This window comes from Nyctereutes procyonoides, unplaced genomic scaffold (genome assembly GCF_905146905.1).
Source record: "Nyctereutes procyonoides isolate TBG_1078 unplaced genomic scaffold, NYPRO_anot_genome, whole genome shotgun sequence".
NCBI lineage: Eukaryota > Metazoa > Chordata > Mammalia > Carnivora > Canidae > Nyctereutes > Nyctereutes procyonoides.
This window is the reverse complement of record NW_026575140.1, coordinates 47,349,396-47,376,235: the sequence shown is the minus strand read 5'-3', so window position 1 is coordinate 47,376,235 and position 26,840 is coordinate 47,349,396. Positions and strand designations below refer to the sequence as shown.

At 48.4% G+C, this 26,840-nt stretch overlaps 1 protein-coding gene across 3 annotated transcripts in view; it reads right to left on the bottom strand.

Moving 5' to 3' along the window:
• MPRIP (myosin phosphatase Rho interacting protein) overlaps positions 1-26,840 on the bottom strand; it is a 153,914-nt gene that overhangs the window by 30,549 nt on the left and 96,525 nt on the right. For 2 of the 3 annotated variants that reach the window (XM_055305451.1, XM_055305450.1), the window contains exons 6-13: positions 26,558-26,777; positions 25,259-25,418; positions 12,826-12,967; positions 11,826-11,939; positions 10,243-10,299; positions 8,930-8,998; positions 6,085-6,174; positions 1,853-1,962 (exon numbers count right to left, since the gene is read on the bottom strand). In XM_055305451.1, coding sequence (XP_055161426.1) covers positions 1,853-1,962; positions 6,085-6,174; positions 8,930-8,998; positions 10,243-10,299; positions 11,826-11,939; positions 12,826-12,967; positions 25,259-25,418; positions 26,558-26,777 — 962 coding nt within the window. Of the gene's footprint in view, positions 1-1,852; positions 1,963-6,084; positions 6,175-8,929; positions 8,999-10,242; positions 10,300-11,825; positions 11,940-12,825; positions 12,968-24,904; positions 25,419-26,557; positions 26,778-26,840 lie in introns of all 3 variants that reach the window. The other variant, XM_055305452.1, reaches the window with a different exon arrangement.

Genomic DNA, 26,840 nt, shown 5'->3' with positions numbered 1-26,840 from the left:
TTTTTCTAAGTATGTATGTATGTATGTATTTATTTATTTGTGTGTGTGTGAGAGAGAGAGAGAGAGAGAGAGAGATAGGGAGAGGCAGAGATACAAGCAGAGGGAGAAGCAGGCTGCATGCAGGGAGCCTGACGTGGGACTCGATCCCGGGTCTCCAGGATCAGGCCCTGGGCTGAAGGCGGCGCTAAACTGCTGAGCCACCCGGGCTGCCCTGTTTCTAATGCTTTCTTGAGACTTTCCTATAGGCACTAAGAAAATCCAAATTTTCCTCAAGCCATAAAAGCCCACATAAAACAAGCAGAAAGGCTGAAGACAAATTGGGGGAAGGTGAGGACCCCCTGAGTTTGAGATACAGTAAATCTGAAGTAAAGTCTAGTCAGAAGACAATCACTAAGTCAATCTTTCCACACAAACCAAACACCTGGTCCCCGTGGCCTATAGTTCATCAAGGTGCTGAGTTCCCACATGGAGCCCATGTCTGAGTGTGGCAGAGAACTGTGGATGTCGGCCCGAGACACATGTGCACATGCATATGCTCAAGTGTGTCCTTCATTTCTGCTCTGAGGCCAAAGCCACAGGCCTGCCCTGCGACATCCCAAAGCAGACTTCTTCCAGCTGGGACACGGCAGGCAGGGGAATCCTGGCGGCCAGGACAGGACCTCAGGCCTTCTCGTGTCCACCACCCTATGCCCTGTGGCAACAGCCTTGCTGAAGAACCCTGAGCTGCCTTTCTTGCTTTGCTGGGGAGGGGGGCATCATCAAGGTGCTGAGTGTTGGCCTTATAAAGCTCTCTACTCCTGGCTGGGAAAAAGCCAGAGGGCAGCCACTGAGGCTGCCCATGAGGACAAGAGTGCCCCATTCACCTCCATATAGTCAGGAGGCATTCCACTAACAGATAAGCCAGAGCTCCCAACAGGATACTTGAGAACTTGTCCTGGCCACCAACACCTGGTCTTACTGACAGAACCACCAAATAATCTGTTAACTTAGTAAATGAGGGAATGAACAAACAATGCCAATAAACACAAGAGAGAAGATTTTATTCCTACCTTTTTTTTCAAAGAGATGCAGTGTCACTAGGAAAGACAAAGATTTGACATGGCCACAGCTGCCCCAGGCCGCTGCCCCAGGTGTGAGCAGCAACAAAATAAATACATTGGAAGAATCATGTAAAATATATGATCTGAAAAGTGTCAATAAGAGGTTCTCAAAACAGGTAAACGCTCTGAGGCCTTCAGCTGAGAACAGTAGAATTCTAGGCATCGTGGATCCAGCCCCATACACCAGAATCTTCTCTTTCTTTTAAACTGAAAATACCAGGTTTCTAACCTTCAGGGCAGAAGGAGGAAGGCACGTGGCACATTGTGAGGTATACAAACCAGAGACTTAACATGAGGGAAGAATAAGACTTCCATCTCAGTTCCAGCACTGAATTTCAAAGAAGTTTTTCCTGGTTGCACAGAAAACCAACACATACAGGTGTGGAGCAAAAAGATCAAGAAAAAGAAATGCTCTGGTAGTCTGTGAATGTGACATTCAGGGCTGCTCTTACTCCACTGCCAGAGAGGCCCAACACCCAGGACTAGGTTCAGTCCCGATAGGAGAACAAATGTTCCTGGCACAAGCAGCCACACCGGCCAGGCCTAAAGGCAGAAAAGGTAACCTGAGGCAGAAAAAGCAAGAAGGCAAGGGGAGACTAAGCGAGGCCAGCCGATGGTGGGACAGAGGAGGGAAGGCAGAAAACTGGGCTGGGACAGGCACGAGCACACATCCCAAAATAACTGCAGATCCATGAAGGAGTGAGGCAGTGGCCAGCAGGGAAGGCGACCCTCAGGCATCCTGTTTGTCTCACCTCGTCACATCTGGGGCAGAGGTCGGGTGCACGTGCTTCATGATGGTCTGGATCCAATTCCGCCGGATTCCAGATGTCATAGCAGAGAGAGTGAATTCGCCCTCCTTTGTCTACACAAAAGACAAGCTGTCATTAGGGACTGCCAACTCCTTGCCCTCAAAGGACATCATGTAGGGAGAACTGCTGCCAGGTAGGGGGCTGTCCTAGGACACTGTGTGTGTCCCCCTCAAATAAGAGCTGGAGAGCAAAGGAAATCGGATCTGCTTTCATGGCTGATTCAACCACCCACCTCTCTGGATGTGTCTTCCTGTGTGCCTACATGTCTCTGGCACCCAGATGGCTCATCTTACTCTTTCAGGGCCTCAAAGACTGGGGGGAAGGAGGGTGCGTGACTTGACCACAAGGCCAGCATGTGGGGAGCAGTGGGAAGGGGCTCCCCAGACCAGGGACAGCACCATCCCAGACTCAGTGCCATGCAACCCATGCACATCAGGTGCACAGGGTGACAGGGAGAGAAGAGTGGCAGGCACGGGACCTGGCAGGCAGGCTGGGCCCAATGGGGGCTCCATCTGCTGGGCTCAGAAGAGGCAGGGAGACCTGCCAGGGCAGGTGTAGTTAGACTTAGCACAGTGACAGAGAATAAGGAGGTTCTGGGGCAGTGAAGGAGGTGGTATGCAGTCCCTCATTAATAGGATATGGGAGCCAAGGTGGGGGGGTGCTTCTAGGATAATCCCTGGACCCCCTGCCCCTGACCTAGGTGACCTGGTAGGACGAGTTGAGATGGAGGAGCATGCTGGTGGTGGCTGAGGGAGAGGAGTCTCGCTATGTGATGACACCAGGTGGACAAGAGGGGAGGGGAGCCATATGGGGGCTGAGATGGGCAGCAGGCCAGTGAGCAGAAAGGCCTCTGGAATGCAATCCTTGTGTTGCTAAGCCATGCTGCCAGGCACCTCCCAAGACGGGGAGGGGCATGACACTCAGGTGTCACAGAAGTAAGGTGTCACTACTGTTCTTTAGGCTGCCCCAGCTACTGACCAATGGACCTATAAGACATGTTGGCTAGTCAGGTGATGGGAAGACAAAATCACCAAGATGGTCTTGGGATGGACACTGGCACGGCCAGGGGTAAAATATAAGAGACCATGTGCTGGCCAAGCATGCTGCAAAGTGCAGCTTGGACGGGACCTCATCACCTGCCTCAGGCCCCCGCCAGCACTCCCAGTCGAGTTGGCCCACAGCCCACTTCCCAGCTCATCTCTCCATCATCGCTTTCCCCTGTGTGCAAGCCAGGGGCAGGGGTACTGCCCTAGGGCTCTCTGAAGCACCAGCCCCTTGTGCCCTGGCCCTCCCCATGTCCCTGGGTCCTCTGCTTCCCCCCACTCCACTGTGGGTATTTCTGTAGTCTGACCTCAGCAACCTGTACATTCTTTCCTATGAGCTCATCTCTCACCTGCAGAGAGCTCTTTCCCAACAGGCTCCATGCTTGTGACTGTGTGTCTAATGTTCCCAGGGAGTCTACTGGAGCCTCAAACACACCACAGGCCAGAGCTCCAGAGGCTCCCCTCCTGTCAGAAGCTGCCTCTGCTGCCCCACTTCAGCACAAGCTCACCATGCTCTGAGGTGTGAGACTTCACACCTGGCTTCTCCCTCACCTGGCCAGAGCCACATCCCAGGTGCTCTTCTAGCATGGCAGCTCTCACCAGTTTCTTTGCCCCTCATTGCTTGGCCTTCTGCCTCTACCTTCCCCTCCTTTCTAAGTGTACTGTGGGTCCTTCTGGATGTGTCTTACTAAGGCACAGCTGTCTCGTGTCATCCAGCACATGGCAGTGCTTCCACCAATCTCAGGACAAGACCGACTACGGACCCGGCATGCAAGGCTCCCATTTTGCCACCTTCTACTGGCTTCTGCACTCAGCTATCTTGTGGGTGCTAGACAAGGACACCGCAAACTCAGTCCTCCAGCCTTGCCTCACAAGATCCTAAAGCTCCTTTGTGGTCCAGGCTGAGCCCCTCCTGGGACCCACTCTCCCGCAGTGAAATCAGTCTCTTCTGGCTTACAACTCTGAGTCCATGGGGCTCATGGAAAAGCATTAGAACTAGAGAGAAGCTCACAGTGCCCCGCCCAGGGTAAAGTGAAGAGGGGTCCAACTGGCAGCTGAGATCAGCTAGGGAGCATAGGTGACTCAGAAATGACTTTGTGACCAAGAGAGCAAGTGAGTTCTTAGAGAGAAACCAGCACCTACGTGGTTCTGGCCATGGCCTCATCACACAGAAAGCAGCCCTAGAACAATGAAGTTGTAATACACTCCGTGACAGGTACTGAGTTAAAGATAAAACACTTGTTACCCCCAGGATACCCTACTCAGGGAGATCTGCTCTTTAAAATGGAGAGGCAGGGGTGAAGGTGTGGGGCTCAGCATGGGCCTGCAAAACCAGAATTCACCACTGTCTCCAAAGCTGACATGTTGGCTTATCAAGCATGTCTATTCCTCCTGCAGGCACAAAGTCATAAGAACATCACAGCAGGGCACCACAGCCCACCAAGATCCACAGTTCATGCCCTGGCCCTGATGCTAGGCCATTAGTACAACCTCCAACTAGGACTTGGTGTCCACACAGTTGCCCTGCATGGAGGGAATGCCATGACCAGTTGCCTGCTGGGCTGCTGCCTGCATTTCTCCTTGTAGTAAACTCACTGGCCTTTGGGTCTGAACCTTGGTCTCCTCTGGGCTTGGTTACTACAAGTTAGTCCCAACATGTCTGATATACTCTCAGTCCAGAAATACTGAGTTTCTAGACCCAAAGATCTAAAGGTAAGACCCTGTTAAAGGCAACCCAACTGGAGTCCTAGCTCCCTGTGAGAAAACGAGTCCCAGGCGGCAGTTCTGTCAGGCTGATCATTAGCACGCACTCCCAAGGTCCCTGTGAGGGAAGAATTAGCTTTACCCAAAGAGAGGTTTGGCCTTTGTCCCAGATCCTGGGAAGTAACCTGGGAATCCCTATTATTCAGGGTGGGGGCTCTGGGATATGTGAAATCAGCCGAGCTCTGGCAGAGGGCTGGAAACTGTATTTGACTACATGGACAGTAACTCAATCAATAGTGACAAAGCTTCAATAAAACTCTGGACATGGGACACCTGGGTGGCTTAGTGGTGGAGCATCTGCCTTTGGGCTTCTGGGATTGAGGCCCCTGTCAGGCTCCCTACAGGGAGCCTGCTTCTCCCTCTCCCTGTCTCTGCCTCTCTGTGTCTCTCATGAATAAATAAAACCTTAAAAAACCAAAACCAAAACCAAAACTCTGGACACTGGCTTGGGTGAGCTTCCTGAGCTGGAAGCTCTGGGTACTGCCATACATCTCCCAAGAGGGTAATGCAACCCCAGAGACTTGGAAGGTTTGTGTTTAGGGCCCTGCCAGTACAATTCTCCCTGTCTGTTTCTCTGCCTTGTTCTGATTTGCATCCTTTTGCTACAATGAAACTATAATTGTTAAGTTTAGTGCTTTTTTGTGTTCAGTGAGTCACTCTGGCCTGTTAAGCCCTAAGGGCAGTTTTGGGTACCCTTTGACCTTGCAGTTGGGTATCAGAATGAGGACAGATGCAGCAGTTGAGGACTATGCCCTAACCTTGAGCCTGCCTGCCTCCAGGTAGCTTGAGCCACTAGCTTTAATGAAACAGCCAGCCAAGAAGAACCATTTCATTTTTCTGATCATATTCTTTTTGGGGGCGGGGGTCGGTGGGCAATGCCTTGCGCTCCTGAGTCCCTCACAAGACTGTGGGGGGAAAAGACTTGTATGTGGATGAATGCACGTCCAAATGAAAGAATAAATGAGTAAAACCCTAGTATTTGAGGCTTCACTAACACTTCTATTCTTATTTCTTACATCCCATGTCCTTCCCAACTGCCAGCACTTTAAAGAAAAAGGGAAGACAAAGACCTTCAGTAATAGAAAACTTCTAAATGGAATTGAGAAGAAAGATGCTAATGCCTCATTCTGTTGTTGAGATCACAAACTGGGGTTGGGATGAGGTGCTAGGGACAGAGGAAGGCACAGGTCAAGATACCAGCGATGACAGCAAAGACCAAGTGCCGACCAAGCCCGTGAGAGAGGTCAGGCTTGCCTACAAGTGTCCCCAAACCAGGACGTCAGGTTTTTGGAAAAATATCCCCGCGGGTCAAGCCCATGTCCCCCACCTCCACACCAAGCCTGTCTCCGAACTCCACCCCAGGCTCACATGTATCTGAAAGCCATAGTTTCTCTGGACTGGATACTCTGTGACATCGTAACACGTAGACAAGTCAATTTCCCCGTCCAAGTCAGCCGCCTACAGAGAGAAATGAGAGGATCTTAGGCGATTGAGAAAGTAAAAGTCAACACCTAGACAAGTGAATTTCCATGTTAGCTTTATTTTTAGTGGGTATATACACTGACAAGTGAAAATGCTGCCTATCCTATGCTACCTGGAAGCATCAATGCCATGCCCCTGTGTATCCTGCCAAAGATATCTCATGCCAGGGGTTGGCAAACGTGATGGTGGAACTCTTTTAGTCTTAAAAATTGAGGGTTCCAAAGAGTTTTCATTTATGTGGGTTTTACCTATTCATGATATTTAGCATATTAGAAATAAACTAGAAAAAAGTAAACATATTTGCTCATTTAAGAACACAAATAGGGCAGCCCTGGTGGTCCAGCGGTTTAACGCCACCTTCAGCCCAGGGTGTGATCCTGGAAACCTGGGATCGAGTCCCACGTTGGGCTCCCTGTATGGAGCCTGCTTCTCTCTCTGCCTGTGTCTCTGCCTCTCTCTCTCTCTCATGAATACATAAAATCTTTAAAAAAAAAAAAAAAAAAGAACACAAATAAACCAAAAAATATTTTTAAAAGTCAGTAAGGGATTTTTACAAATCTTTAAATGCTTGGCTTCCAAGGACAGTTGGATTCTCATATCTGTTGCTGGATTCAACTTGTTTAGTATGTCATTTTGAATGACGTATGGTTGACCCTTGAATACTACGGTTTTGAATTGTGTGGGTCCAGTTGTACATGTTTCTTTTTTTTTTAATGTAGTATGGTACTGTAAGTGTATTTTCTCTTCCTTATGATTTTCTTAATGGCCTTTTCTTTTCTCTAGCTTGCTTTATGATAAGAATACAGTATACGATACATGTAACATGCAAATGTGTTAATCAACTGTGCTGTTGTTAAGGCTTGTGATCAACAGTAGGCTCCTAGTTCAGTTTTGAGGGAGTCAAAAGTTACATGCAGGTTTTTATCTGCACAAGGGGATGGCACCTCTAGCATCTCTGTTTGTCAGGGGTCATTGTACATGAAGATAGTCCAGCCTTACATAGATCGAGATTGGAAAAGGAAGACACTTTAGTAGTCATTTCTTTCTTTTATCCAGTTTCATTGGGGAATAACTGACATACGTCACTGTAGAAGTTGAAGGGGTACAGCAATGAAGGTCTGATTTACATACACTGGGAAAAGGTGTACGTTCTTAAAGGTTAACTGCAAAGTGGAATCTGAAATCCTATCAAGGGACTTTCTATACTGTTATATTAAAATGCACGGTCTTCACTGCCCTCTGAATGGACCTGTACCCGTGCGTGACCTTCTAACTTTATGTACTGGTCATTTGGAAGACATCAGGTTATGCGTTATCCTCTACAAGTTGACATATTTCATTACATGAGCTCAAAACATGTTAGTATTAGCACCTAGTCATCAGGACAGTCTGTAAGTAAAGGGAAACTGTCAAATTTCTGATGGGGAATACAAATATTTCAAAGCTCCAATTTTGCTTGAAAGCTCAAGTTATATCATTGGCAATGAACTGTCTGTTGTTTTCTTTGAAGGGATAGACTCATTTGGTGCTTTAAGAAAGTGTCTGCCAAACACTCAAAGTGAGCAAGCAGTGTGTCTCTGCGTTATTCTTTTAAGTGCAGACAGTATTGCATGAGGAGAAGCCACCAGTTCGGCTGGCAGTGTGGATGGGGCATAAGTGCTTGCCAATGAGGCACCCATCATACTCTGGTACATAGTAAACGTGACTTACGCTCACTGTTGATTTTGAATCACAGAATATAGAAAGATGAGTATTCAAGAACTGAAACTTTAAATGGCATTTTAATTTTATAACAACAGTTTTGAGTGTACCAGCCCACTGAAATGGTCTCTAGGCATCCACAGACTACACTTGGAGAACTGCTGGTCTACGCACCCACTACCAACCACACACGCTCCGTGTTGCCTGACTTCAGGCAGCACCAGGGACCTGCTGCCCACAGTATTCTCATCTACCTTGAATCTCTAACATCTTTCCACTGAAGTCCCTACAGAACTTCCCTTTTTTCACGTTCAGGATATGTAAACATATATAACCAGTCTTTAATGACCAATATTTAGATTTTTCCCAATCTTCTGCTATTAGAAAAGCGGAGGAATGACTAACCTTGGGCAAAGATCTTTTCCTGTATGTGGAAATATATAAGAAGGATTCCTGGAGTGGAATGCAAGGGAAAAGGTAGGAACACAGACTTGCCAAATTGCTCAAAAGAGATGGTATTTTTGTAGGTGAAGAAAAAAGAGCCCCTTCTGGTTGGTCTTCAACCATGGAATCAAGATAGTCAATTGGGCCAACTAAATTCATTTGCCACATCCCATCTTTGTCCAAAAGACAAAGGACAAGATTTACTTCCGTTTCTACAAGAGACTCAATTTTCTATGAAATCTTTGTTGAAAAAACAAAACTGCTCATCCTGACTTTTAAATTAAGACATCTTTCAGTGTTTTTCAAAGAACGGAGAAAAGAGAAGCCACTGAAACACACACCCTGCCTAAAGTAGGGCCTCAAAATAGCCCAACGTTTCAGGAAGAATCAGTCACGAGATCAGAAACTGGTCACACTATGCTCAGACTTCCCACCAATCTAGACCTGGAAACCCAAGACAGCAACTTGGACACCAGGTGACAGACAGAAGGGGACTTGAGCCCGGAGAAGCAGTGGCTGAGAGCCTGGGGCTCCTGTGGCTACCCGGACCCATCTCCACAATTAGGAAAGAAGACAAAACACTCACCTCCTCAGCTGCTGAATCCCTGTAGTATCTCAGACTTTGATCAGCAAGGACAAACCAGTGTTTCTTCCACTAAAAGGGAAAGGAGAAAGCAGACTCAATGACCACGCAGCACATTTACTGCTCTAAGGCAATCCACAGCCAGAGTCCTGGGGGCACCTCCCAGAGCACAGGAAAAGCAGAGGGCAGGCGGCCCCTCCCACGAGTGGCAGACACACACAGGACTCTGCTCAGGCCACAGGCAGCCATGCGCACATGACCTCAGAGCACTTGCTAAAGCTGCGGCTCCCCCGTGACAAGGCAGCATGGAGAGCTGGGGTGGGCCACAGGCTATGAGCTCTCTGTAACCCACAGTGGTGTGGCTGGTGAAAAGTGCTTCGCAGTCCTCAGTCTCAACTTCAGAGGCTGCAGACAGGGGGCTGAGCCCTCAGAGCTGAAAGGTGGCTGTGAAAACAGCATCTCCATCCTTAGGTGGCTACCTGTGAGCCACAGCCACTGGCTGGCTAACCAGAGGCACGCCCACCTGCAGCCAGCAGGAGCAAACCAGCCAGCCAGATTCCCAAGTCTTCACTGTGAGTAGCAAGGAGGGAGACTTGAGTCTTCAGGAAAGGCCAAGGGGATTGATATGGAGGAGAAAGAAAAAGAGGATGTTTCGGCACAGTCAGTCAGGAAACAGGAGGAGCTCAGGAGGGTGGGGTTTGGGGGCCTCTCAGTAAGAACTAGCAGGCTCCTCTCTTCGTGCCTTCCTGCAGGCCTGGCCTTCCAGCCCCAAGCAGGGTCAAGATGGGGCTAGTAAGTTCAGCTGCAAATCGCTCTTCCTGTTGGAGTGTGATGGCGAGAATGTACCACACTGGCTTCTCTCAGGACTGTGGCTGAGCTGGAGTCTCTGATAGTCTAGCAACCCTCAGCTGCTGTCCACTTGGCCTGCCTTGCGAGCAACCATAAGTCAATCATACAACCAGAGGCATCTCCTGTCCCTGAGAATCCTGGGCTCCCCAGGAACATTTAGGAAAGAGTACCAAGTAGAAAGTTAACATTGTAGGATGCTTCCCTGGCCTGAGGCTGAGATCCCTGCGGGGTGTAGGAGAGCAATCTTCTCCAGAGGTCCCCACCCCCCACTGTAGAACTGAGGGTGGGGGAGGCGGTGCACCTCCGGTTCCCTGATGAGACGGAGGTCTCGGCCTCAGTCCTGGTCCACCAGAGGAGAGGCCATGCTGGATGTGGGGGACTGAATCAGTGTTCCTACACCCACTGGGGACAAGGCCAGGTAGACTTTGTACCTGCTGCCCATTGCCACAGCAGCCCTGCATGCTCACCTGGCCGTCCTCATACTGCTTGGTTAGCCAGCCTTTCTTGAAATTCAGCAGGTCAGGCTAAGAAAGGGAGAAAAAAAGAACAGTTTAGAAGAGAGCACACTGATATCCCAGTTGTGGGGAAAGTATGACTGAGGGGCAGGCATCTCTGTCCAGATGAGGTGGGAAGCAGAAAAAGGGGTTTCTCCACCTGCCCACAAATATTCCGCAGACTTATGTGTCTTCGAGGGAGGAGATGCCAGGCTCAGTGGGCTGATAGGGAAGGAAGGCAAGGCCCCAATGCCCCGTGAGCAGCAGCAGTGGGGCTGCCCAGGAGCACAGAACAGCCCAGAGGGAGAGGCATTTAGTGTTTACCATGAAGGGGAAAATCTGCGGTGAGCGCTAAAAGAAGAAATCAGAAGTTCTCACAGAAGCCATGGAAGACAGAGAGGAAGACTGAAGAACAAGGCCCATGTACGGTATTAAGCAAAGATGCAGCAGCAAGCCTGCTGAGGCCCTGAGGCCACATATCAAACAGGATGAGGTTCAGTCTCCATTTCCCTGCAAGATGCAAACTCTGGACAGCTGACAGGAAAGCAGGGGTGCTGTCCCTGCCGGGCTCTCCTGCACCAAGGTACCTGGGTCTGAGGAGTCACGGGAGGAAGCACTTGAGGACCACCTGCAGCCCAGTGGGGCCTTGCTTGTGTTTCACTCCTGGACACCTGCAAAGCCAGTGCCTACAGAAATGTGGATCATCCTTCCCCTCACCCCATGTGCCTGCTCTCTACTCTCCTATAGCTATCCTGACCAGAAACAGGCTGTAATGTCTTTCCATATTAGAAAACCAAGAGGGAGTTATGGGAACAGGAATACAGTGGCAGGACCACCTCCAGCCACACACGTTCTGGGAATCTCTCCTCCAAACCTCCAAGCCAAATCCAGATTCAAGGAAAAATCAAACTTCTTCCAGGTAAGCCCACCTATCCTTGTTCAGGGTCATATCAGTGTGTGTTTGATGGCTCCATATCCCAGGGGTAGAAGTGGCTCTGACCTTGGGCTTCTCAGAAAGCTGAGGACAGAACAAAGAGGAGCCCTGGGTCACCATGTGAGTAGCTGTCCTTCACTCCCAGGGCCTTTGGCCTGCCACTCTCAGCTCCCCGAGGGAGCAATGGTCCTGTCTCACCATGCACCGACTGCACCTCCACTGCAGCTCAAAGGACCAAGGGCAAAGGCCCTTCTCCTTTTGCAGTGAAACACCATGAACAAGGCAAGGGCTCCTAGCAAGAGAGGAGCCCAGTGATCAAAATGTCACTGACACAAACACCCAAAACAAAAACAAAAGTTCCCTGCTGTGGACCTGGCTCCTCAAAGTCAGGATTTTGCTGCCTTGGCCAAGTGGCTTCCTCTATTGGGGACTTCAGAGCTCAGGATGCCCACATCCAAAAGGGGAAAGAAACAGAGCATCTGCTTCCCACGCACAGACGCAAAGGCCGGTGCAGAGGGGACAGCCAGCACAGACGCACGGACATAAGCAGACAGTGACCCCAAGTGACAGAAGCAGCAGGAGCAGCGTCTCCAGGCTTCGATGCGCGGGCGCCTGGGCTCACCGTCAGGGAGGACTCCGTGGACCTCCTATCCAGTGACTTGGCTCTTCGGTGTGGAGACATGGGGGTGGCCGAGGTGTCCGGGAGAGGAGCTGTGGGGGCTTCGTTGGGGAGATCCTGTGGCAGAGAGCAGCCGCCAGTCAGTACAAGCCAGTGAACTTAGGCGGGGAGCAGGGAGACCAGCACCTGGAGCTGTGGGAGGGTCAAGACTGTTCCTGGGCGAGGACAAGAGCACTTTGTCTGGGCTCCCATGGCCAAGTCTGGGCCAACGCTGGGACAGGAGCCGGCATCCTGGTACTCCTCGTCCAGCGCCTCTCGCTTCATGCGGCGAGTTCAAAAACACACTCTAGTTGTTGGAACAGCCTTTTCTTTCAGATGCATTTCTCACCATCACTCTCTGGTCCTACCCCTGCCCCCTGGCTTCTTGGGATCACAGACAGAAGAGCTCTGGGCTCTGTGCCAGCCAGCAGCAGAGCACCTCATGAGTCCAGAGAGAAGGTGGGGAGGGAGATGAAGATGCAACATTCGAACACAGCAGAGTCACAAGAGGTGGGGGGGCTGCCTGGGGAGGAGGAGGAGGATACAGAAGAGGGATCTTCCCCTGGACTAAGAGGAGCGAGGATGATGGCCACCACTTGAAATAAAGAGGAAGGAAGGTGCTCAGCCTCGTGGCTGGGCTGCCTCAGAGAGAAAGAGAGCAGCTCTAGCTACGAACTGGGATCTAAGGCTCGCCAGACTAGCCTTTAGCAGAAATGGATGAAGTTCCGACAGGAAGATGCAGAAGACAGTCCTCGCCCTCAAGAAAGCCACTCGCTGGAAGGGAGGAGAGGCACGAGCAGACAACCAGGAAACAAGAACGGGGAACTCGGCGGCAGTGGGTCCAGGTGTGTGTTTGGGGAGGGGGGCGCTGTGAGAAGGGGTGAGGCTTATGCCCACCAGGTCCCTGTGGCCACGTGTGGCACCGCCTGTGCCTCAGCGCTGGCCCCAGACCCCAGATGCTCACCCGTTTCCTAGGAAACGCCCTCTTCTCACTGCGGCCCTGGCGAGTGTCACTGGATGGTGAAGGCCCAGATGATGAGTTGGTCTCCATGTGCTCTGCCTTCTCAATGTCCAAGGCCTCAAATTTCTCAATGACCTGGGACCTCCTGCAAGAGAGGACACAAGGCTGCTGAGGGGGAGACAGCCCCCCACTCCCACCCCACAGCCTGAGGCGGGCTTGGTCTTGAGTCACAGAGGAGTTCCTTCAGCCAACACTGCCATGCCTGGTCCATCCTGGCCTTTCCTGGGCCTCCCGTTTTGCAGGGCATGTAGGCTGTGCACATGGCACACTGGGATGGTTCACCGGACACTCCTCCCCAAGCTCTCTATCCCATCACCGTGGAGAGGGAAGCCATGCAGGGGCTGGCAGCAGCTCAGGGCCAAGGGCCATCCCTTCCCCCAGGCCTGTCCTTTCCCTCTGCCTCCCATACCAGAGGCTCTTGCATGGTCTGTTGACACACTCAGCAATCACACAGCTCATCGCCTGGCATCCTCTCCTAAGCCACAGACATGATCAGAAGGCAACCACCACCAGCTGGAAGGGGGACAGCCTCCATCCTCCCTGCATTCCTCAGCAGATCATGATGCAGCCCCCACCCCAGGGCATCCAAAATTTAGCAAGAGAAAGGCCCATGAATTAACATCGTTTCTGCCACAGTAAAAAGAATCAAAAACCAAATTAAAACAAAAACAAAGCAAGTTGATTTCGTGTGAAAAGGCCGGGGCATCATCAGGCCATCTACGGCTGGACACGGAGCTGAGATGGGAGCGAAGCAGGCGAAGGAAGGGCGAGTAACGTCACACAGCGACACAGCAGGAGAAGGCGGAGAGGGGCAAGACCTGAAAGAAAATAAGGCTGGAAAATGAATAAACAGAAAGGGACTGCTTGTTAAAATCAAATAATGCTAAATCAAAAATTATCCAAAGAATTAAAGTAACAAAAACCCAAGGTGATTACTGAGAAGGGGAGACCATCCTTGTCCCCGAAGTTACAAGGAGTCACCATGGTGGCTGAGGGCAGAGAGGCCAGGTGGGGCATGTGGGCAGATGCTGAGTCTTCCTCACCCCTGGGGGCCACCCACCGTGGGGGCCTGAGACTTGGACATTGTTTTAAAAAGCGTAACAAGGTCCCGAATGGAGTCACTCATGCTAAGCCTACTCACCAAACTGAGACTTAATATCTAAATTACAGTTTCAAGCTCTCCCAGGAGTGGAATCTTAAACCAGTCAATCTGGAATTACCTGGTCAGCACTAGTGAAGTGATCTGCTTGACAGAACCCTTGCTGTCCCCCAAGGGAAGGTGACCTTGCCCAAAACAATGCCCTTTTTGCCAGTAATTTCCTTGTCCCACTCCCTTCTGCCTCTAAAAGTCTTTCATTTTTGTATAGCTCCTCAGAGCTCCTGTCTGTCTGCTAGATGGGATGCGGAATCACTGAATAAAGCCAGTATCTTCAAAATTTCCTCAGTTGAATTTTATTTTACAGATTTGGTGGCAGTGGTGGGACCTGAAGGAAACTTCAGACAGCTCTGAGGACAATGAGAAACATAGCTAACTGTAGTACCTGTGAATTGTTGGTGTTCTCTGTCTTTCTTGCCATTTCTGAGGGCCACAGGAAATTCCTCATGGTTCTGAGCTCTGCTCTCTTTGTGTTGAGCTCCCAACCAAAAGGCTTTTTGTGGTCCCCCACTTGACTAGACCATGCTGGGAACCGTGGCTAGTTCAGTTTGTAATGTTCCATTTGACTGGAACCCCAATCCTCAGTTCAGACCCCAGATTCCCCATTGGGGACTTCCGATGGTTCAGTCTGCAATTCTGCATTTGATGGGAATCCCAGTCCACAGTTCCCATTCTTTGGGGTCTGCTGGTTCAGTACTTTCCCCACCCCAGTTCCACACTGAGAATTGCTGCTGGTGCACACAAAGCTTTCTACTGGTTGGGAGCATCACAGTTACTGCTGGTACACTAATGTGTACACAAGGTAAAGGCTATCGCTAATGAGAATCTCAGAAGCCAAAAGCTATGAAATTGGTGGGCACAGGCTAAGCACTTAAAGATCTCTTAGTGTCTGCCACCTAACTCTGAGAGTCCTGTGTCAGGATAAGCTAGCCAAGGAATGGACACTGCTGTGACACAGGGTCACCTGCCACACAATTTCCAACCCAGCAGCATATCCCTTTAGGTATTAATTTGGCTCTGGGAGACTCAAAGGCTTAGCTAGAAGAAATGGGATCTTTAAATTCCAGAGTTGAGCACACCAACTTCCAGCACACCTTCTTAATTTTATGGCTAAGAACTATAGTCCCAGAAGCTATAGATATCTACAAAAATGCAAAATCTTACTAAAGATAACAGCATTACGATGGCTAATATGGGAATATTCCAATTAGACAAGATCACTTATTTAAGAAGTGCACTAAAAGCCAGGGTTCCTAAATCAAACAAACAGAATAGGGTGCCTATTTTAGTTGGTATGCAGAAGCTTTCAAAGGCTTCAGGATTCCAAAACAGTTTCATTGAAAGTTTTACTGCAAAGGCCAATGAAAAATTAAAGACATAAAAGATATCTAAAACAACACCCAGGTCTCCCCCATAACATCCTCCTAGGTGGCCAACATCAAAACACTGGCTCACAAATCAGTGTATCACTTGTAACCAACCGGGCCATTAGAAAAAATTTTGTCCTCAAACGTTTTGGATAAATTCAACACTAATTTGAATGCCCCCATTATCTTCCTTTGAAGGAAGCCCCCATATGGTCTCCTCCCAGAGTTCATAGGACTCTCAAAGTTTTCTGGTAAACTGCTATTATTCTTTTAAACAGCCAAGGAAAACGAAAACTAAAATTAACGAAAAACCTTGCTGAATTTTGGTAGCTACCAGAGGCTACAGAGGGGATGCTGGGAAAACAGGCAGAAGCCAGAGAAAAGTGAGAATTCATACCAGAGTCAGCTCTCCTAAATCTCCATCTGTAATGTCCAGTCAAGAGACAAAAATAAAATTTCACATTCTCCCTTTCTTTCCAAATCCATTGGTTCTTGATTCTTTCTCTCTCAGAGGCACCTACTGCCTTCTTGTCATGTTTTGTGCTCTAAGAACTGGCATGGGATCTGCAGGTTGCTGGTTCTTTCTTTTGCCTATCTTTGAGAGTAACTCTGGGAATACCTGTGTGGCTCAGTGGTTGAGCGCCTGCCTTTGGGTCAGGGCATGACCCCGGAGTCCCGGGATCTAGTCCCGCATTAGGCTCCTTGCATGGAGCCTGCTTCTCTTGTCTCTGCCTATGTCTCTGCCTCTCATGAATGAATAATATTAAAAAAAAAAAAGTAACTCTGGATCTTTGGAAAGCAGTATCCTTTTATACCCACTTCTTTTAGTTCCCTTTTACATTGAAAGGGGGTTTTTCAATACTGCCAGAAACATGTGCTGTATGTTCTGGCTGAAAAGTGACAAGATACTTAAAAAGAGTTTTTAAATGGCTCTGTGGTCAGAAGCTGGCCAAACTGGAAGCTGATAATCAGAGTCTGATAGGAAGTTTTTTTAGGCCTTCTTCCCTAAACTAAAATGAAACTATGTGCCCAGAAGAAAAGCATCTGAAGCCTCTGTGAAAGGATTTATTAAAACATTCCAAAGACAAACAGTTCTAAATCCAGAACACAGAAATCTTTTGACTTCCATCTCAGTTGGAAAGCTCCTCTCTGACATAAAGAAGCAAACTGAGGATAATGTAGTTGGATAGGTACTTATGGTCTCCTTTAAGCTGCAAACCCAATTCTTTGAGGAATTAAAGCAACTGTCCACATCTTATAAATCTTCACAAAACCAGAAATCTAGCTCCAGAAACAATTTGCAGTCCATCTCTTTTTTACCAATACCAAAACCACCTCTATAGGTCTCAAAGGCTTCTAAGTATTGTGAAAGTGTTGGCCTTAGGAAAAGTCTTTCTTGGAAGCATTTACATTTGTTTCCTGTGTCTCTGATGGGAATGTTTCACCTGGTCCTCTCTAGGATCTCTTATCTAGGCCATCTCTTTGAAATAACGTCAGGGACGAAATTCTATCCCAGAAAAAATAAAGAGGGAAAGGTTATTGGAACAAGGGTAAATGAAAAATCCTAAGTGTCTTCTCCACAAATATCATTAAAAAGCTTTAGCCATCTGACCAGGTACACTTATTTCATCTGCCAGAAACACAACATGGATCCAACTTAGAACTAGTTATTTTATCTGTCCGTGGCTAAAATTTCAGAAACACAACATGGATCCAACTTAGAACTAGTTATTTTAATCTGTCCGTGGCTAAAATTTTAGAATGGAAGCTGTAAGGTAGGGGTGTATTTTTAACCTATGGATGGTACTGCCAGAATTAATTTGTAAAAGAGCTCTATTTAATTGGCTTCAAGAAAATTAAGTGCTTACATGAATTACATGCATATTCATACATTTGAATATATATAACATTCTAAAAATAGAAAGTAACCTAATGTTTTCAGGTACATGTGGTCTAGGAAAATATTCAGTATTAATTCTGATTTGTTAGTTTAATTAAAATAGACATGTCTTTAGAGTTACTGACATAAACTATAGTTTATACCTACAACTTTTATTCTGAGTTTAGTCAAATAAGCTAGTCAAATAAGCTCATAGTGTCTCTGTTATAAACTTTGTCAATGGGAAACATAGAGTAAGATGACAGCTGACTTTGTCCAAATGTTTCACAAAGCTTTCATGGGTAGTTGAAACACAAATGATCTGTGAATTAGACATATGTAAGTAATATATGCATTTTTAGGTGAACTTTTCAGCAATAATCATATTTTTGGAATGTCTACTTAAATGGTTTCCCCAAATCTTTTTGGTAAAAAAATTTTTAAAGAGTTTTACTAAATTAAAGGGTTCCTGGGTGGCTCAGTCAGTTAAGTGTCTGCCTCCACCTCAGGTCATGATCCTGGGGTCCTGGGATCAGGCCCCGCATTGGGCTCTCTGCTCAGCAGACTCTGCTTCTCTCTCTCTCTCTTTTTTTTTTAATTATTTATTTATTTATGATAGGCACACAGTGAGAGAGAGAGAGAGGCAGAGACACAGGCAGAGGGAGAAGCAGGCTCCATGCACCGGGAGCCCGAAGTGGGATTCGATCCCGGGTCTCCAGGATCGCGCCCTGGGCCAAAGGCAGGCACTAAACCGCTGCGCCACCCAGGGATCCCCTGCTTCTCTCTCTCTGCCTCTGTCCCTCTCCCTGCTCGTGCTCTCTCTTTTGCTTTCTCTTCTCTCTCAAATAAATAAAATCTTAAAAAAAAAAGAGTTTTACTAAATTAAATGATACCTAGATCATCTCCAAATAAAATACTGAAATATTAATTACTGAACATACGTTTACCTACTTTATTATATAAAGAAAATAAAGATATTTGGGTCTATTATAAACGTTTTGTGCTACACTGAAAAATCTATGATGCGAAACCATGTTTCCAGAAGATACAAAATGTAGTCATTAATTCATCAAGCCATGAATGCTAACATAAGACAGCTCACAATTGTTTACTGCTTTATTTTCACAAGAAACTAAGGTTTTTAAGGGTTAGAAATTCTAATATATGTAGGATGTGTGTTCTTGATAAAAGAAAATATGAGGAATGAAGATCCATTTTTGTTGAGGGAAAAGAAAGTGATTTTGCCCTAAAGTGAGACTGGTTATTGTTGAATGAAAAAAAGAAAAAAACAGGACAAATTTTACATGACCTTTTGTTAGAAATACTGCTAGTTCCTTAGTGTTTTGCTTTTCTAGATTTAGGGAAACATATTCACTTAAGTGATTTATGACCTACAGCTATTTGGTAGGGCATACGTTTGTAAACAAAGATGAAACATTTACTTACTTTTTCTCCCTGACTGATCCCTCTAGAATTCATAAGCTCTTGGGTATTATTTTCATGGCAATATACTTGGTTATTTGTATTAAGTTCAATAAAAATCTGTTCTCCTTGTAACAGGACATAACTGGAAACACTGGCTATATTACCAAGGCTTTGACCGGAATGTCCTATTTTAGAGATATGCATAGACTCAGATATGACCAAATATCTTTAAGGAACTGCTTGGAAAAATTGGGCTGGTACCTTGCTCACAGGATTCCTGGCAGGCCTATGTACCTCAGAATATTTTGGGGAAACTTTTAAGAGAGAAATTCACCCAAACTATAGGTACTACAGCTAAAATTTAATGGCAAGTCTTTGGCTTGGCTTCCTGGCCTCAGAGAAGAGTTTAATCTGAGATTCCTTATATAAGGTTCCAGCAAAGTAGTTTTCAAAAGAACTTATATGGTCAATCATGATTCTTGCTGCACTTATCAAACTAGACTAAGTTAGAAAACAAAGAAAGGAAAAAAAAAAGAAAACAAAGAAAGAAACTAGGCTAAGTTTAATACACAGTAATTTTACTGTGACTATCTTTTTTAAAAATGGGAATAACTATAAAGAGAAAAACTGTGTTTGCATCTTTGTGGATACGAGATTCTAGGCTGTAATGGTCTTTGAGGTTTTCCTCTATACCTGTATATAACCTGGACTGGCTCCTGAATTCTAGTTTTTGCAAAAAATTTGGCTATGACTCTCCAAACTAACATTTCCAACTCTCTCCCATTCTTCTAATTTGGAATCACTAAAGAACAAAGACTGCCCTCAAGGGCTATATCAGGTCCTCCTCATTTCCCAGGCAGTAACCAAACTTCAGGGAATTGAATCTTGCATCAACAGCTCCCAATTAAAAAGAGCCCCTTCAAACTCTAGGAACTATACAGCAACTGGAGACCTCAAAATCAATTTGACTAGGAAGGAATGGACTTGAAAGTGGACTGCTATACCCAAGATGTCATTCTTTAAACATGAAATGAAATGTTTTCCTTTTCTCTTTCCTTTACTCTGGCACTGGCTTAGAAAGAAAGCCACCATCCATTTCTCTCAGGCCATTAGTAAGGGAAGGTAGGGGGTGGGACAATCTTTTAGATTGCTGGACTTATAAAAAGAGCTCTTTATCTGTCCATGATACTAGAGGTATCCCCTCCCCATGACCAATTTCTCTTCTATTCCCAATTAATGCCCTGAACTGAGGAGTCACTTACACAGGCTGACTTTTACACTTAGAACACCTAATAACTAGTTTTCACCTTTCTATGATTATAACTATACTAGCTCAATTGGACACAAATACCTAAGGAAATCGTAGTACATTTGTATTCCCACGTTCCTGTGACTATCTAAATCCGATCTGCTCCCAATTATAAAAAGACCTCACCAGCAGCCTCCATCTTGGCAAGGTCAACATTGTTCTTGATAATAGGATATCCCCTGATTATCTTGCAGCTAAACAAGGAAATGTATGTGCTGTAGTCAATGCTACTTACCGCACCTAGATTAATACTTCTGGGAAAGATGAAAATCAGTGACATAAAAATACCTGAAAAAACCACTTCAATTAAAAAAGTGACTCCTTCAATGGAGGTCTTTGAGTTATTTGATTTTGATTGGTTTGGGTCTTGGGGACCATGGATCCAAAATGCACTGCAGACATTGGGAATGATCCTGCTTAAAATAACCATACCCTCATGCACTATATTCTCTCAAAACCTTTAAATGCATGTTTGCAGCCACTAACCACAAAGCAAATGGCCTCCTTGGGTCTGGAACATCATAAAAGGAATGAAGAGAATAAGTGACTTAAAACAATGTGAAGCTGAAGTTGTGACCTGTGAGTACCATAGAGATTCGGAAAAAAAAAAAAAAAAAGGCCTGTGAATACCACAGGAACAGCAAAAACTGCAAGAATTTGAGCAGTAGCTGGGAGTGGTGCTAAGGTCTTAAATTCTGATCACACCACTCAGTTAAGCTGAGAGTCTAACCAAAAGGGGGGCGGGGAGATAGGGTGCCTCGCTGGCTCAGTCAGAGGAGTGTGAGACTCATTCTTGACGTTGGGGTTGTGAGTTTTGAGCCCCACTTTGGGGGTAGATATTACTTAAATAAATAGGTAAATAAACGAAAAAGGGGGGAGCATTGCTTCAAAAAAATTTAAAAATCAAAAAAAGGGCAAAAGGCCCAGAATAGAGTCAACTGTGCTAAGCCCAAGTCACCAAATGGTGGTTAATACCTAACTTACATTTTCAACCTCTCCCAGGAGTGGAATCTTAAGCTACTCAATTTGGAATTACCTAGTCCATACCAGTGGGGTAATCTACCCGATAGACCTCTGCTGTCCCTCAAAGGAAGGTGACCTTGCCCAAAACAATGCATTCTTTGCTATTACTAACTTCCTTGTTCTGCCCTCCCCTGCCTCTAAAAGTCCTCTATTTTGTATAACACTTTCTGTTTGATAGACTGGATGCTGCCCAATTCATGAATTGTTGATCATAAGTCATATGATCATAAGATCTTTAAAATTCACTCAGTTGAATTTTGTTTTTTCAACATTAACATGTCACTGAACCAGAGACCTGTCCTCCCAGGGACGCCCAGGCAAATGCCACACGATCACCTAGCAGGAAGGGTTTTACTTGCATTCTGGACTAGTGGCTGAGAGTCAAGGGGAAGCAAGTGAAGTACCTCTGAGCCCAAAAGATTAAAATCTAACTGAAGACTAATATCTCTCTAAGGAAAACGAGGAAATGGGTTGAAATCCTGAGACCCTGCCAAGAGACCAGTTTTTACTCAGGAAGGGTTACCAGTCAAAATGGGTCTCTTAGGTTTCTTCATCAAAGAGGTCTGAAGACCAAGGTGTAGAATTCTAGGGGCACCTGGGCCCTCTGCTCCTCTCTGTGCTTATGCACAAAGCAGGAGCTCTGGTGCCCTAAGCTTCTGCATAATCTTCTCCAGCAACAGAACTTGTTCCCAGGCCAACCTGCCAGAACCAGCAGTGCAGGCAGCAGAGGCCGAGGGAGGCAGCAGCAGAGCGCAGGAAGCTCAGGCAGCAGTAGGAGTTCCTGGGAACCACAGGAAGCTCTTGGAAGGGCTCAGCCTGGTCATATGAATGACGCCATCCTAGAGGGGTTTGGGTAAGGTTCCAGGCCCACACACAGACAGAGGTACCATAACTTGCAGAATGAGAGCCCCTCCAACTGATCCTTGGATCTAGAAAGCACCCCACCGAGTCACAACCGACTCGCATGCTGCAGGCCTACCAGGGCTGCAAAGAGAAAAGTCAGATGAGGAAAGGCAAGTGGCACTTAATGCAGCCTGTCTACAAAGAGGGTTTCTGGTGAGGTCAGCCAGGGCTTCTTTTGCAGAGTGAGTGAGCAGTTTATATCCTGGGTCCCATGATGTACTGCCGGTATGGCAGCAAATGTCTCCCTGGGCTGGATGATGGCACAGAAAGGAAGCGCCTGCACCTGTGCTCCGCCTGACCTCTCCAGGTTCCCAGCCGAGGGGGGTGGGGGGGTAGGGGGTGTGTGTGCAGGACTGTACACGGCTGGTCCTGGTGTCAGTCACCAAGAATTCAGCAAAGACCATGGCTTCCCCAGGTTGGGTCAGGAGTGACTCACCATCCAAGAAACATCTGAAAAGTTCTAGAGCAAATGTGAAGAGCAGAGCTGGTCAGCCCATAAAGGCTTACTTCAGGGCTGTTGCTTGTCAGGAAACCAACCCCCTCTGTCCCCCCAGCCCAGCTCCTGGGCAGGCTGGGCTCAGCTGCCACTCTGGAGAGTTGTGGCAGAAATCCTACATTATGGTCTAGTCAACCAGGATGCAGAAATCCAATCAAGTACAGGGTGGGCTACTTGGGACCAGAGTACAGGTCTTGCAAAGCAGCTAGCCAGCAGTCATTAGGGTAAGAAAGTGACATTACAGTGTTAGAATGCAGAGTTGGTGGGCTCCAGGGGTGCCAGTACCAGGTGAAAACCCATCTCCATGGTGGCAAGGAGCATGCAGATAGTAAAGCCCCAGAGATGCCATCTACCCCAGGCTACTAGACAAGAACAAGTTCAAAGCCAAGCAGGTGTGTTGAATGTTAATTCTTTGGTTTGCCGCTAAATCAGGGCATGGTTGCCCACTCAGGAACCTCCAGGACCCACAGCCTGTTCGCTGGCCAGTGTGAAACCTCCCCTGCTCTGGCCCACAGTCACTCAGATAATTACTTAATTGCTTAAAAGATAGCCTTGGCCCCATCCTGGGTCACATCATAGGAGTAGGGTCTTCCCAGTTAAAGACCCAGTGGGAAAAAAAAAAAAAAAAAAAGGGATCCCTGGGTGGCGCAGTGGTTTGGCGCCTGCCTTTGGCCCAGGGCGTGATCCTGGAGACCCGGGATCGAATCCCACATCGGGCTCCCGGTGCATGGAGCCTGCTTCTCCCTCTGCCTGTGTCTCTGCGCCTCTCTCTCTCCCTCTGTGACTATCATAAATAAATAAATAAATAAAATTTTAAAAAAAGAAAAAAAAAAAAAAGACCCAGTGGGGAAGTACGTCCTGGTTCTGCTGTACCAGGCTGTTCCCACTAGGAGTCTCCCTGCTTCTGAGGTCCCAATTCTGTATCTGCATGCTGGGATGGTAACACAGGACCTCTCAGGGTTACTAACAAACAAGGAGACAGCTAAGTTACCCCTCAGGCAACAGGTCAGCTTTCCCCTCCCTCTGCCTAGGAATTAGGAACATCTGTTTTCTTCTCTTTTTAAGACCAACAACTCTGGGCATCTCCTCCTTATTCTGGAGGTGGACCCACAAGTGTACAGGTCCTTTCCACCTGGCACTTTGGGACAGCAGGTGTGTATTAAGGAAAGGGACAGGAGAGAAAAGCACCCTCCTGGCGGCTAGCTCCTTGAGGGGGTTAGCCTGTCACCACCTTGCTGTCCTCACAGCACATGCCACAGGTCAGAGCTTTACTTAGGCTTCCGCAGGGTGGAGAGGACAGTCTGAGAACTTTAGGAATTTAGGTCTGAACCTTTTTTCCAGCAAGTGAACTTCTTTGGGAACTTAATGAAAATTTTGGATTTTCTTTTCCCAGAAAAATGTACATATGGCCTCTAATCATTTAGAGGGGTTCATGGACCTCTGGCAATTCAGCCGTGGACCTGGGTGACGGCAAAGGCTCCACGTACAGACTCCGGGATAGAAGCTCCTATCAGAAGGGGGCACTCCAGCACTCTGGTCTAGGCCAGGGCCTCAGGGATAGAGCCCAGCTATCTCCCCAGCTCTCCGGGAAGCACAGGGCCAGGGGCGCAGGAGAAAGGAAGGACAGAGCCCTCTTCTCTTCAGGCCACAATGAAGTTCCATGCCTCTGTCCCAGTCCCTTCCTACGTCCCATCTATAAACACCGTCTTTCCAGGAAGCTGTGGTTCTGCCCGCGGTCCCCGCCTCCCATTTCACATTTCAGCCAAGCCTGGATACAGAGATACTCTGGGACGCCCAGTCACTTCATAGGTTGCCTTGCCTTCCCTGTGGGAGCACTCAAGGGAGGAATGTGTGCTGCCCACCCCACCGCCTTACATCCCCTTCACTCCTGCCTCAGACTAGAAGGACAAGGGGAACTTCCACCTGCATCTCCAGGCTCTTCCTGCTTCCAAGGCCATCTCAGAGAACAGAAGGGGGCCAGGTAGGAAAAGCTCCAGCTCCACGAGGCCAGGTGGCTGAAAACATGCCTGGGGCCCTTAAGGTATCATCGCCGGGAGGCACTCACAGGAAGCAGCTGGCCCCTGGCCTCGGTCTCTGGCCCAGAGATCCTGCATTTCTGGCTACCGGGGACTCAGAGTTCCATGACCAGAGTCCAGGGTCAAAAGGCAAAGCTTCCCCACACACTCTGAACAGAAAGGGAGAACAAGTGTGCTCCCCCAAGGAAGGCTTAGGGAACATGTGTGTGCATGCATGTGTGTATGTGTGCACACCTGTGAGGTGAGAAGAGGAAATGTGTATGTTAAAGTGTGTATGAGAAAATGAGTATAAAAACCATATTAAAAAAAAAAACACAAAGGAGTATGAGCATGTGTGCGCGTTTACTAGAGAATACGAGTGTACACGAGACTGTGGAAAGGCGGGGGAGTGTGTCTGTGCACATGTGGCCCTCTAATCCCCTCCTTACCTCCTCTCGTTGCCAAACAGACGGGCCACCTCTTCCCTGCCAGGGCTCCGGGCCCGAGTCCTACGCTCCAGCCGCCTTTTCTCCACCTGGAAGGCTTCTCGGTGGCTGATCCTGACGGCCTTAGGGACGTCGGCCAGGGCGGCATACTGCCTGCTGGCTTTAAAGGCAAAGGTGCGCCCCGGTCTCTCTGCTCCCCGCCCCCCAGCGCTGCCGGAGTCCGTGCGGGTGGGGGGCTGGCTGGCCGAATCCAGAGAGCCGAGGGAGCTGCTGCACACCATTCGGCCGGGGAGTCGAGAACCTGGGGAAGCAAGGGGATGACCAAGCTCCTGGGAGGGCGGTCCAGGGCCACTATACCTGTTGTTGGGGGTGCTGGGGCTGGGAGGGGAGAGCGGCGGGGGCAGCTGTTGCTCCTCGGCCTTCAAGTCCTGCTTGGTCTTCTCTAGGGAGAAGTAGCCGCTCTCAACCCGGACTTTGCGACCACAGTCCATGCGGTCGCTGCTCATGGTGCTCTCCTCTGGAAGAGAGAAGGGGGAGGCAGGAGACATACTCAGCCTCTTGCCATCTCTGGTTTCTGGGGACTTCTGAAAGAACCCACATGGATCCAAACGGGGGCCAACTCTCTACTTCCCAACTCTAAAGGCACACATGGCTTGCCCCAGGGCAGCTTCACAGGACAGCAGTGAAATGTCCTTCCCACCCATGTGCCTCATCCATCTCTCTCTAACCTGGCTGTGTCTGCTACACTGTTGGGGGTCCCTGAGCTTCTAGTCTGGGGGCTTGTTTGGAAGAGCAGGTTCCCCTGCCCAGGAGAGATGTCCCACAGACAACCTCTTGTAAGCAAATACCAAGGAGGGATTCAAGGGCTAACTGGCAGTTCAGCCTGTTAGGGCATTTGGGGAGGGAAGAGTCAGGGACTTCTGTGGGAATGAGAGGAGTGGATGCGGACTACCCACCAAGGTCTGATGTAGCTTCACCCCTAGCTGGTGCAAAATGCATTTTGGCCTGAATGAACTGGGTCATTCCCAACTGTCCTCTTGTTTTCAATGAGCTAGACAAAATGCAAATGGGAGAAGCCAGCCTATGTCATGCAGAGCCCTCCAGGGCCCAGACCAGGGAGGCAGAGACTGCTGCCCTGTTTCTGCTCAGGCAATTCCAAAGTGGTAAGTGGAGAGAGCACAGCAAAGCCCCCTGAGCACTCTCTTCTCCACCTTGCCCAGGAGCTGGGCAGGAGTGGACAGCAAGGGGAAGGCCTAAGCTGCCCTAACCACTGCTGCTCTCAGGACACGTTGAGCTTTCAGGGTTAACTAGCCCATAAACACAGTACAGCCACGGTGGTAGGAACCAGAGACCTGCTGGTACACAGACCTCAACCTAGAGCATTCTGATTCTCACAACACCCATCTGGGGCTGACAGAATAGGTGCTGCTTCCTCCTTTAGAGATGGGATGTCAGAGCTAGAGGGGTAAAGCCAAGAATCCCAGGCCCACCCAGGCCAGGCCCTGTCAAAGGCTGAGGGATGCAGAAGGTGAAGGAGCCTGAGGCTCAGGACTGGGTTATCAGGGGTCAGCTGTGTTGGGATGGAGGCCTGTTCCAGCACTGTGAGCCTGAGCACCAAGACAGGCAGGCACGAGAGCCAGCCCAGCTCCCACTTACCATCCTTGCTCTCCAGCCCAGGCTCCCTCAGGGTGCTGGCAGCAGGAGGCTGGCTCTGGCTGGGACTCTGAGCTGGACTTAGGCTGCCCCCATCGGGCTGGTCCTTGGCCCTCATTTCTTCCTGCCAAAGTGTAGACTTGGTGGTGGGGACTTTCTCAGCACTGGGAATGCTGCTGCTGCTGCTGCTGCTGGTGACAGCCATCTTGGCCGGCCCTGGTTCCTGGGGGAGAGAGTGGTGTCTGGGCTGCCACAGGAGCACACAGCCTGGGCTGGTACACAGGTC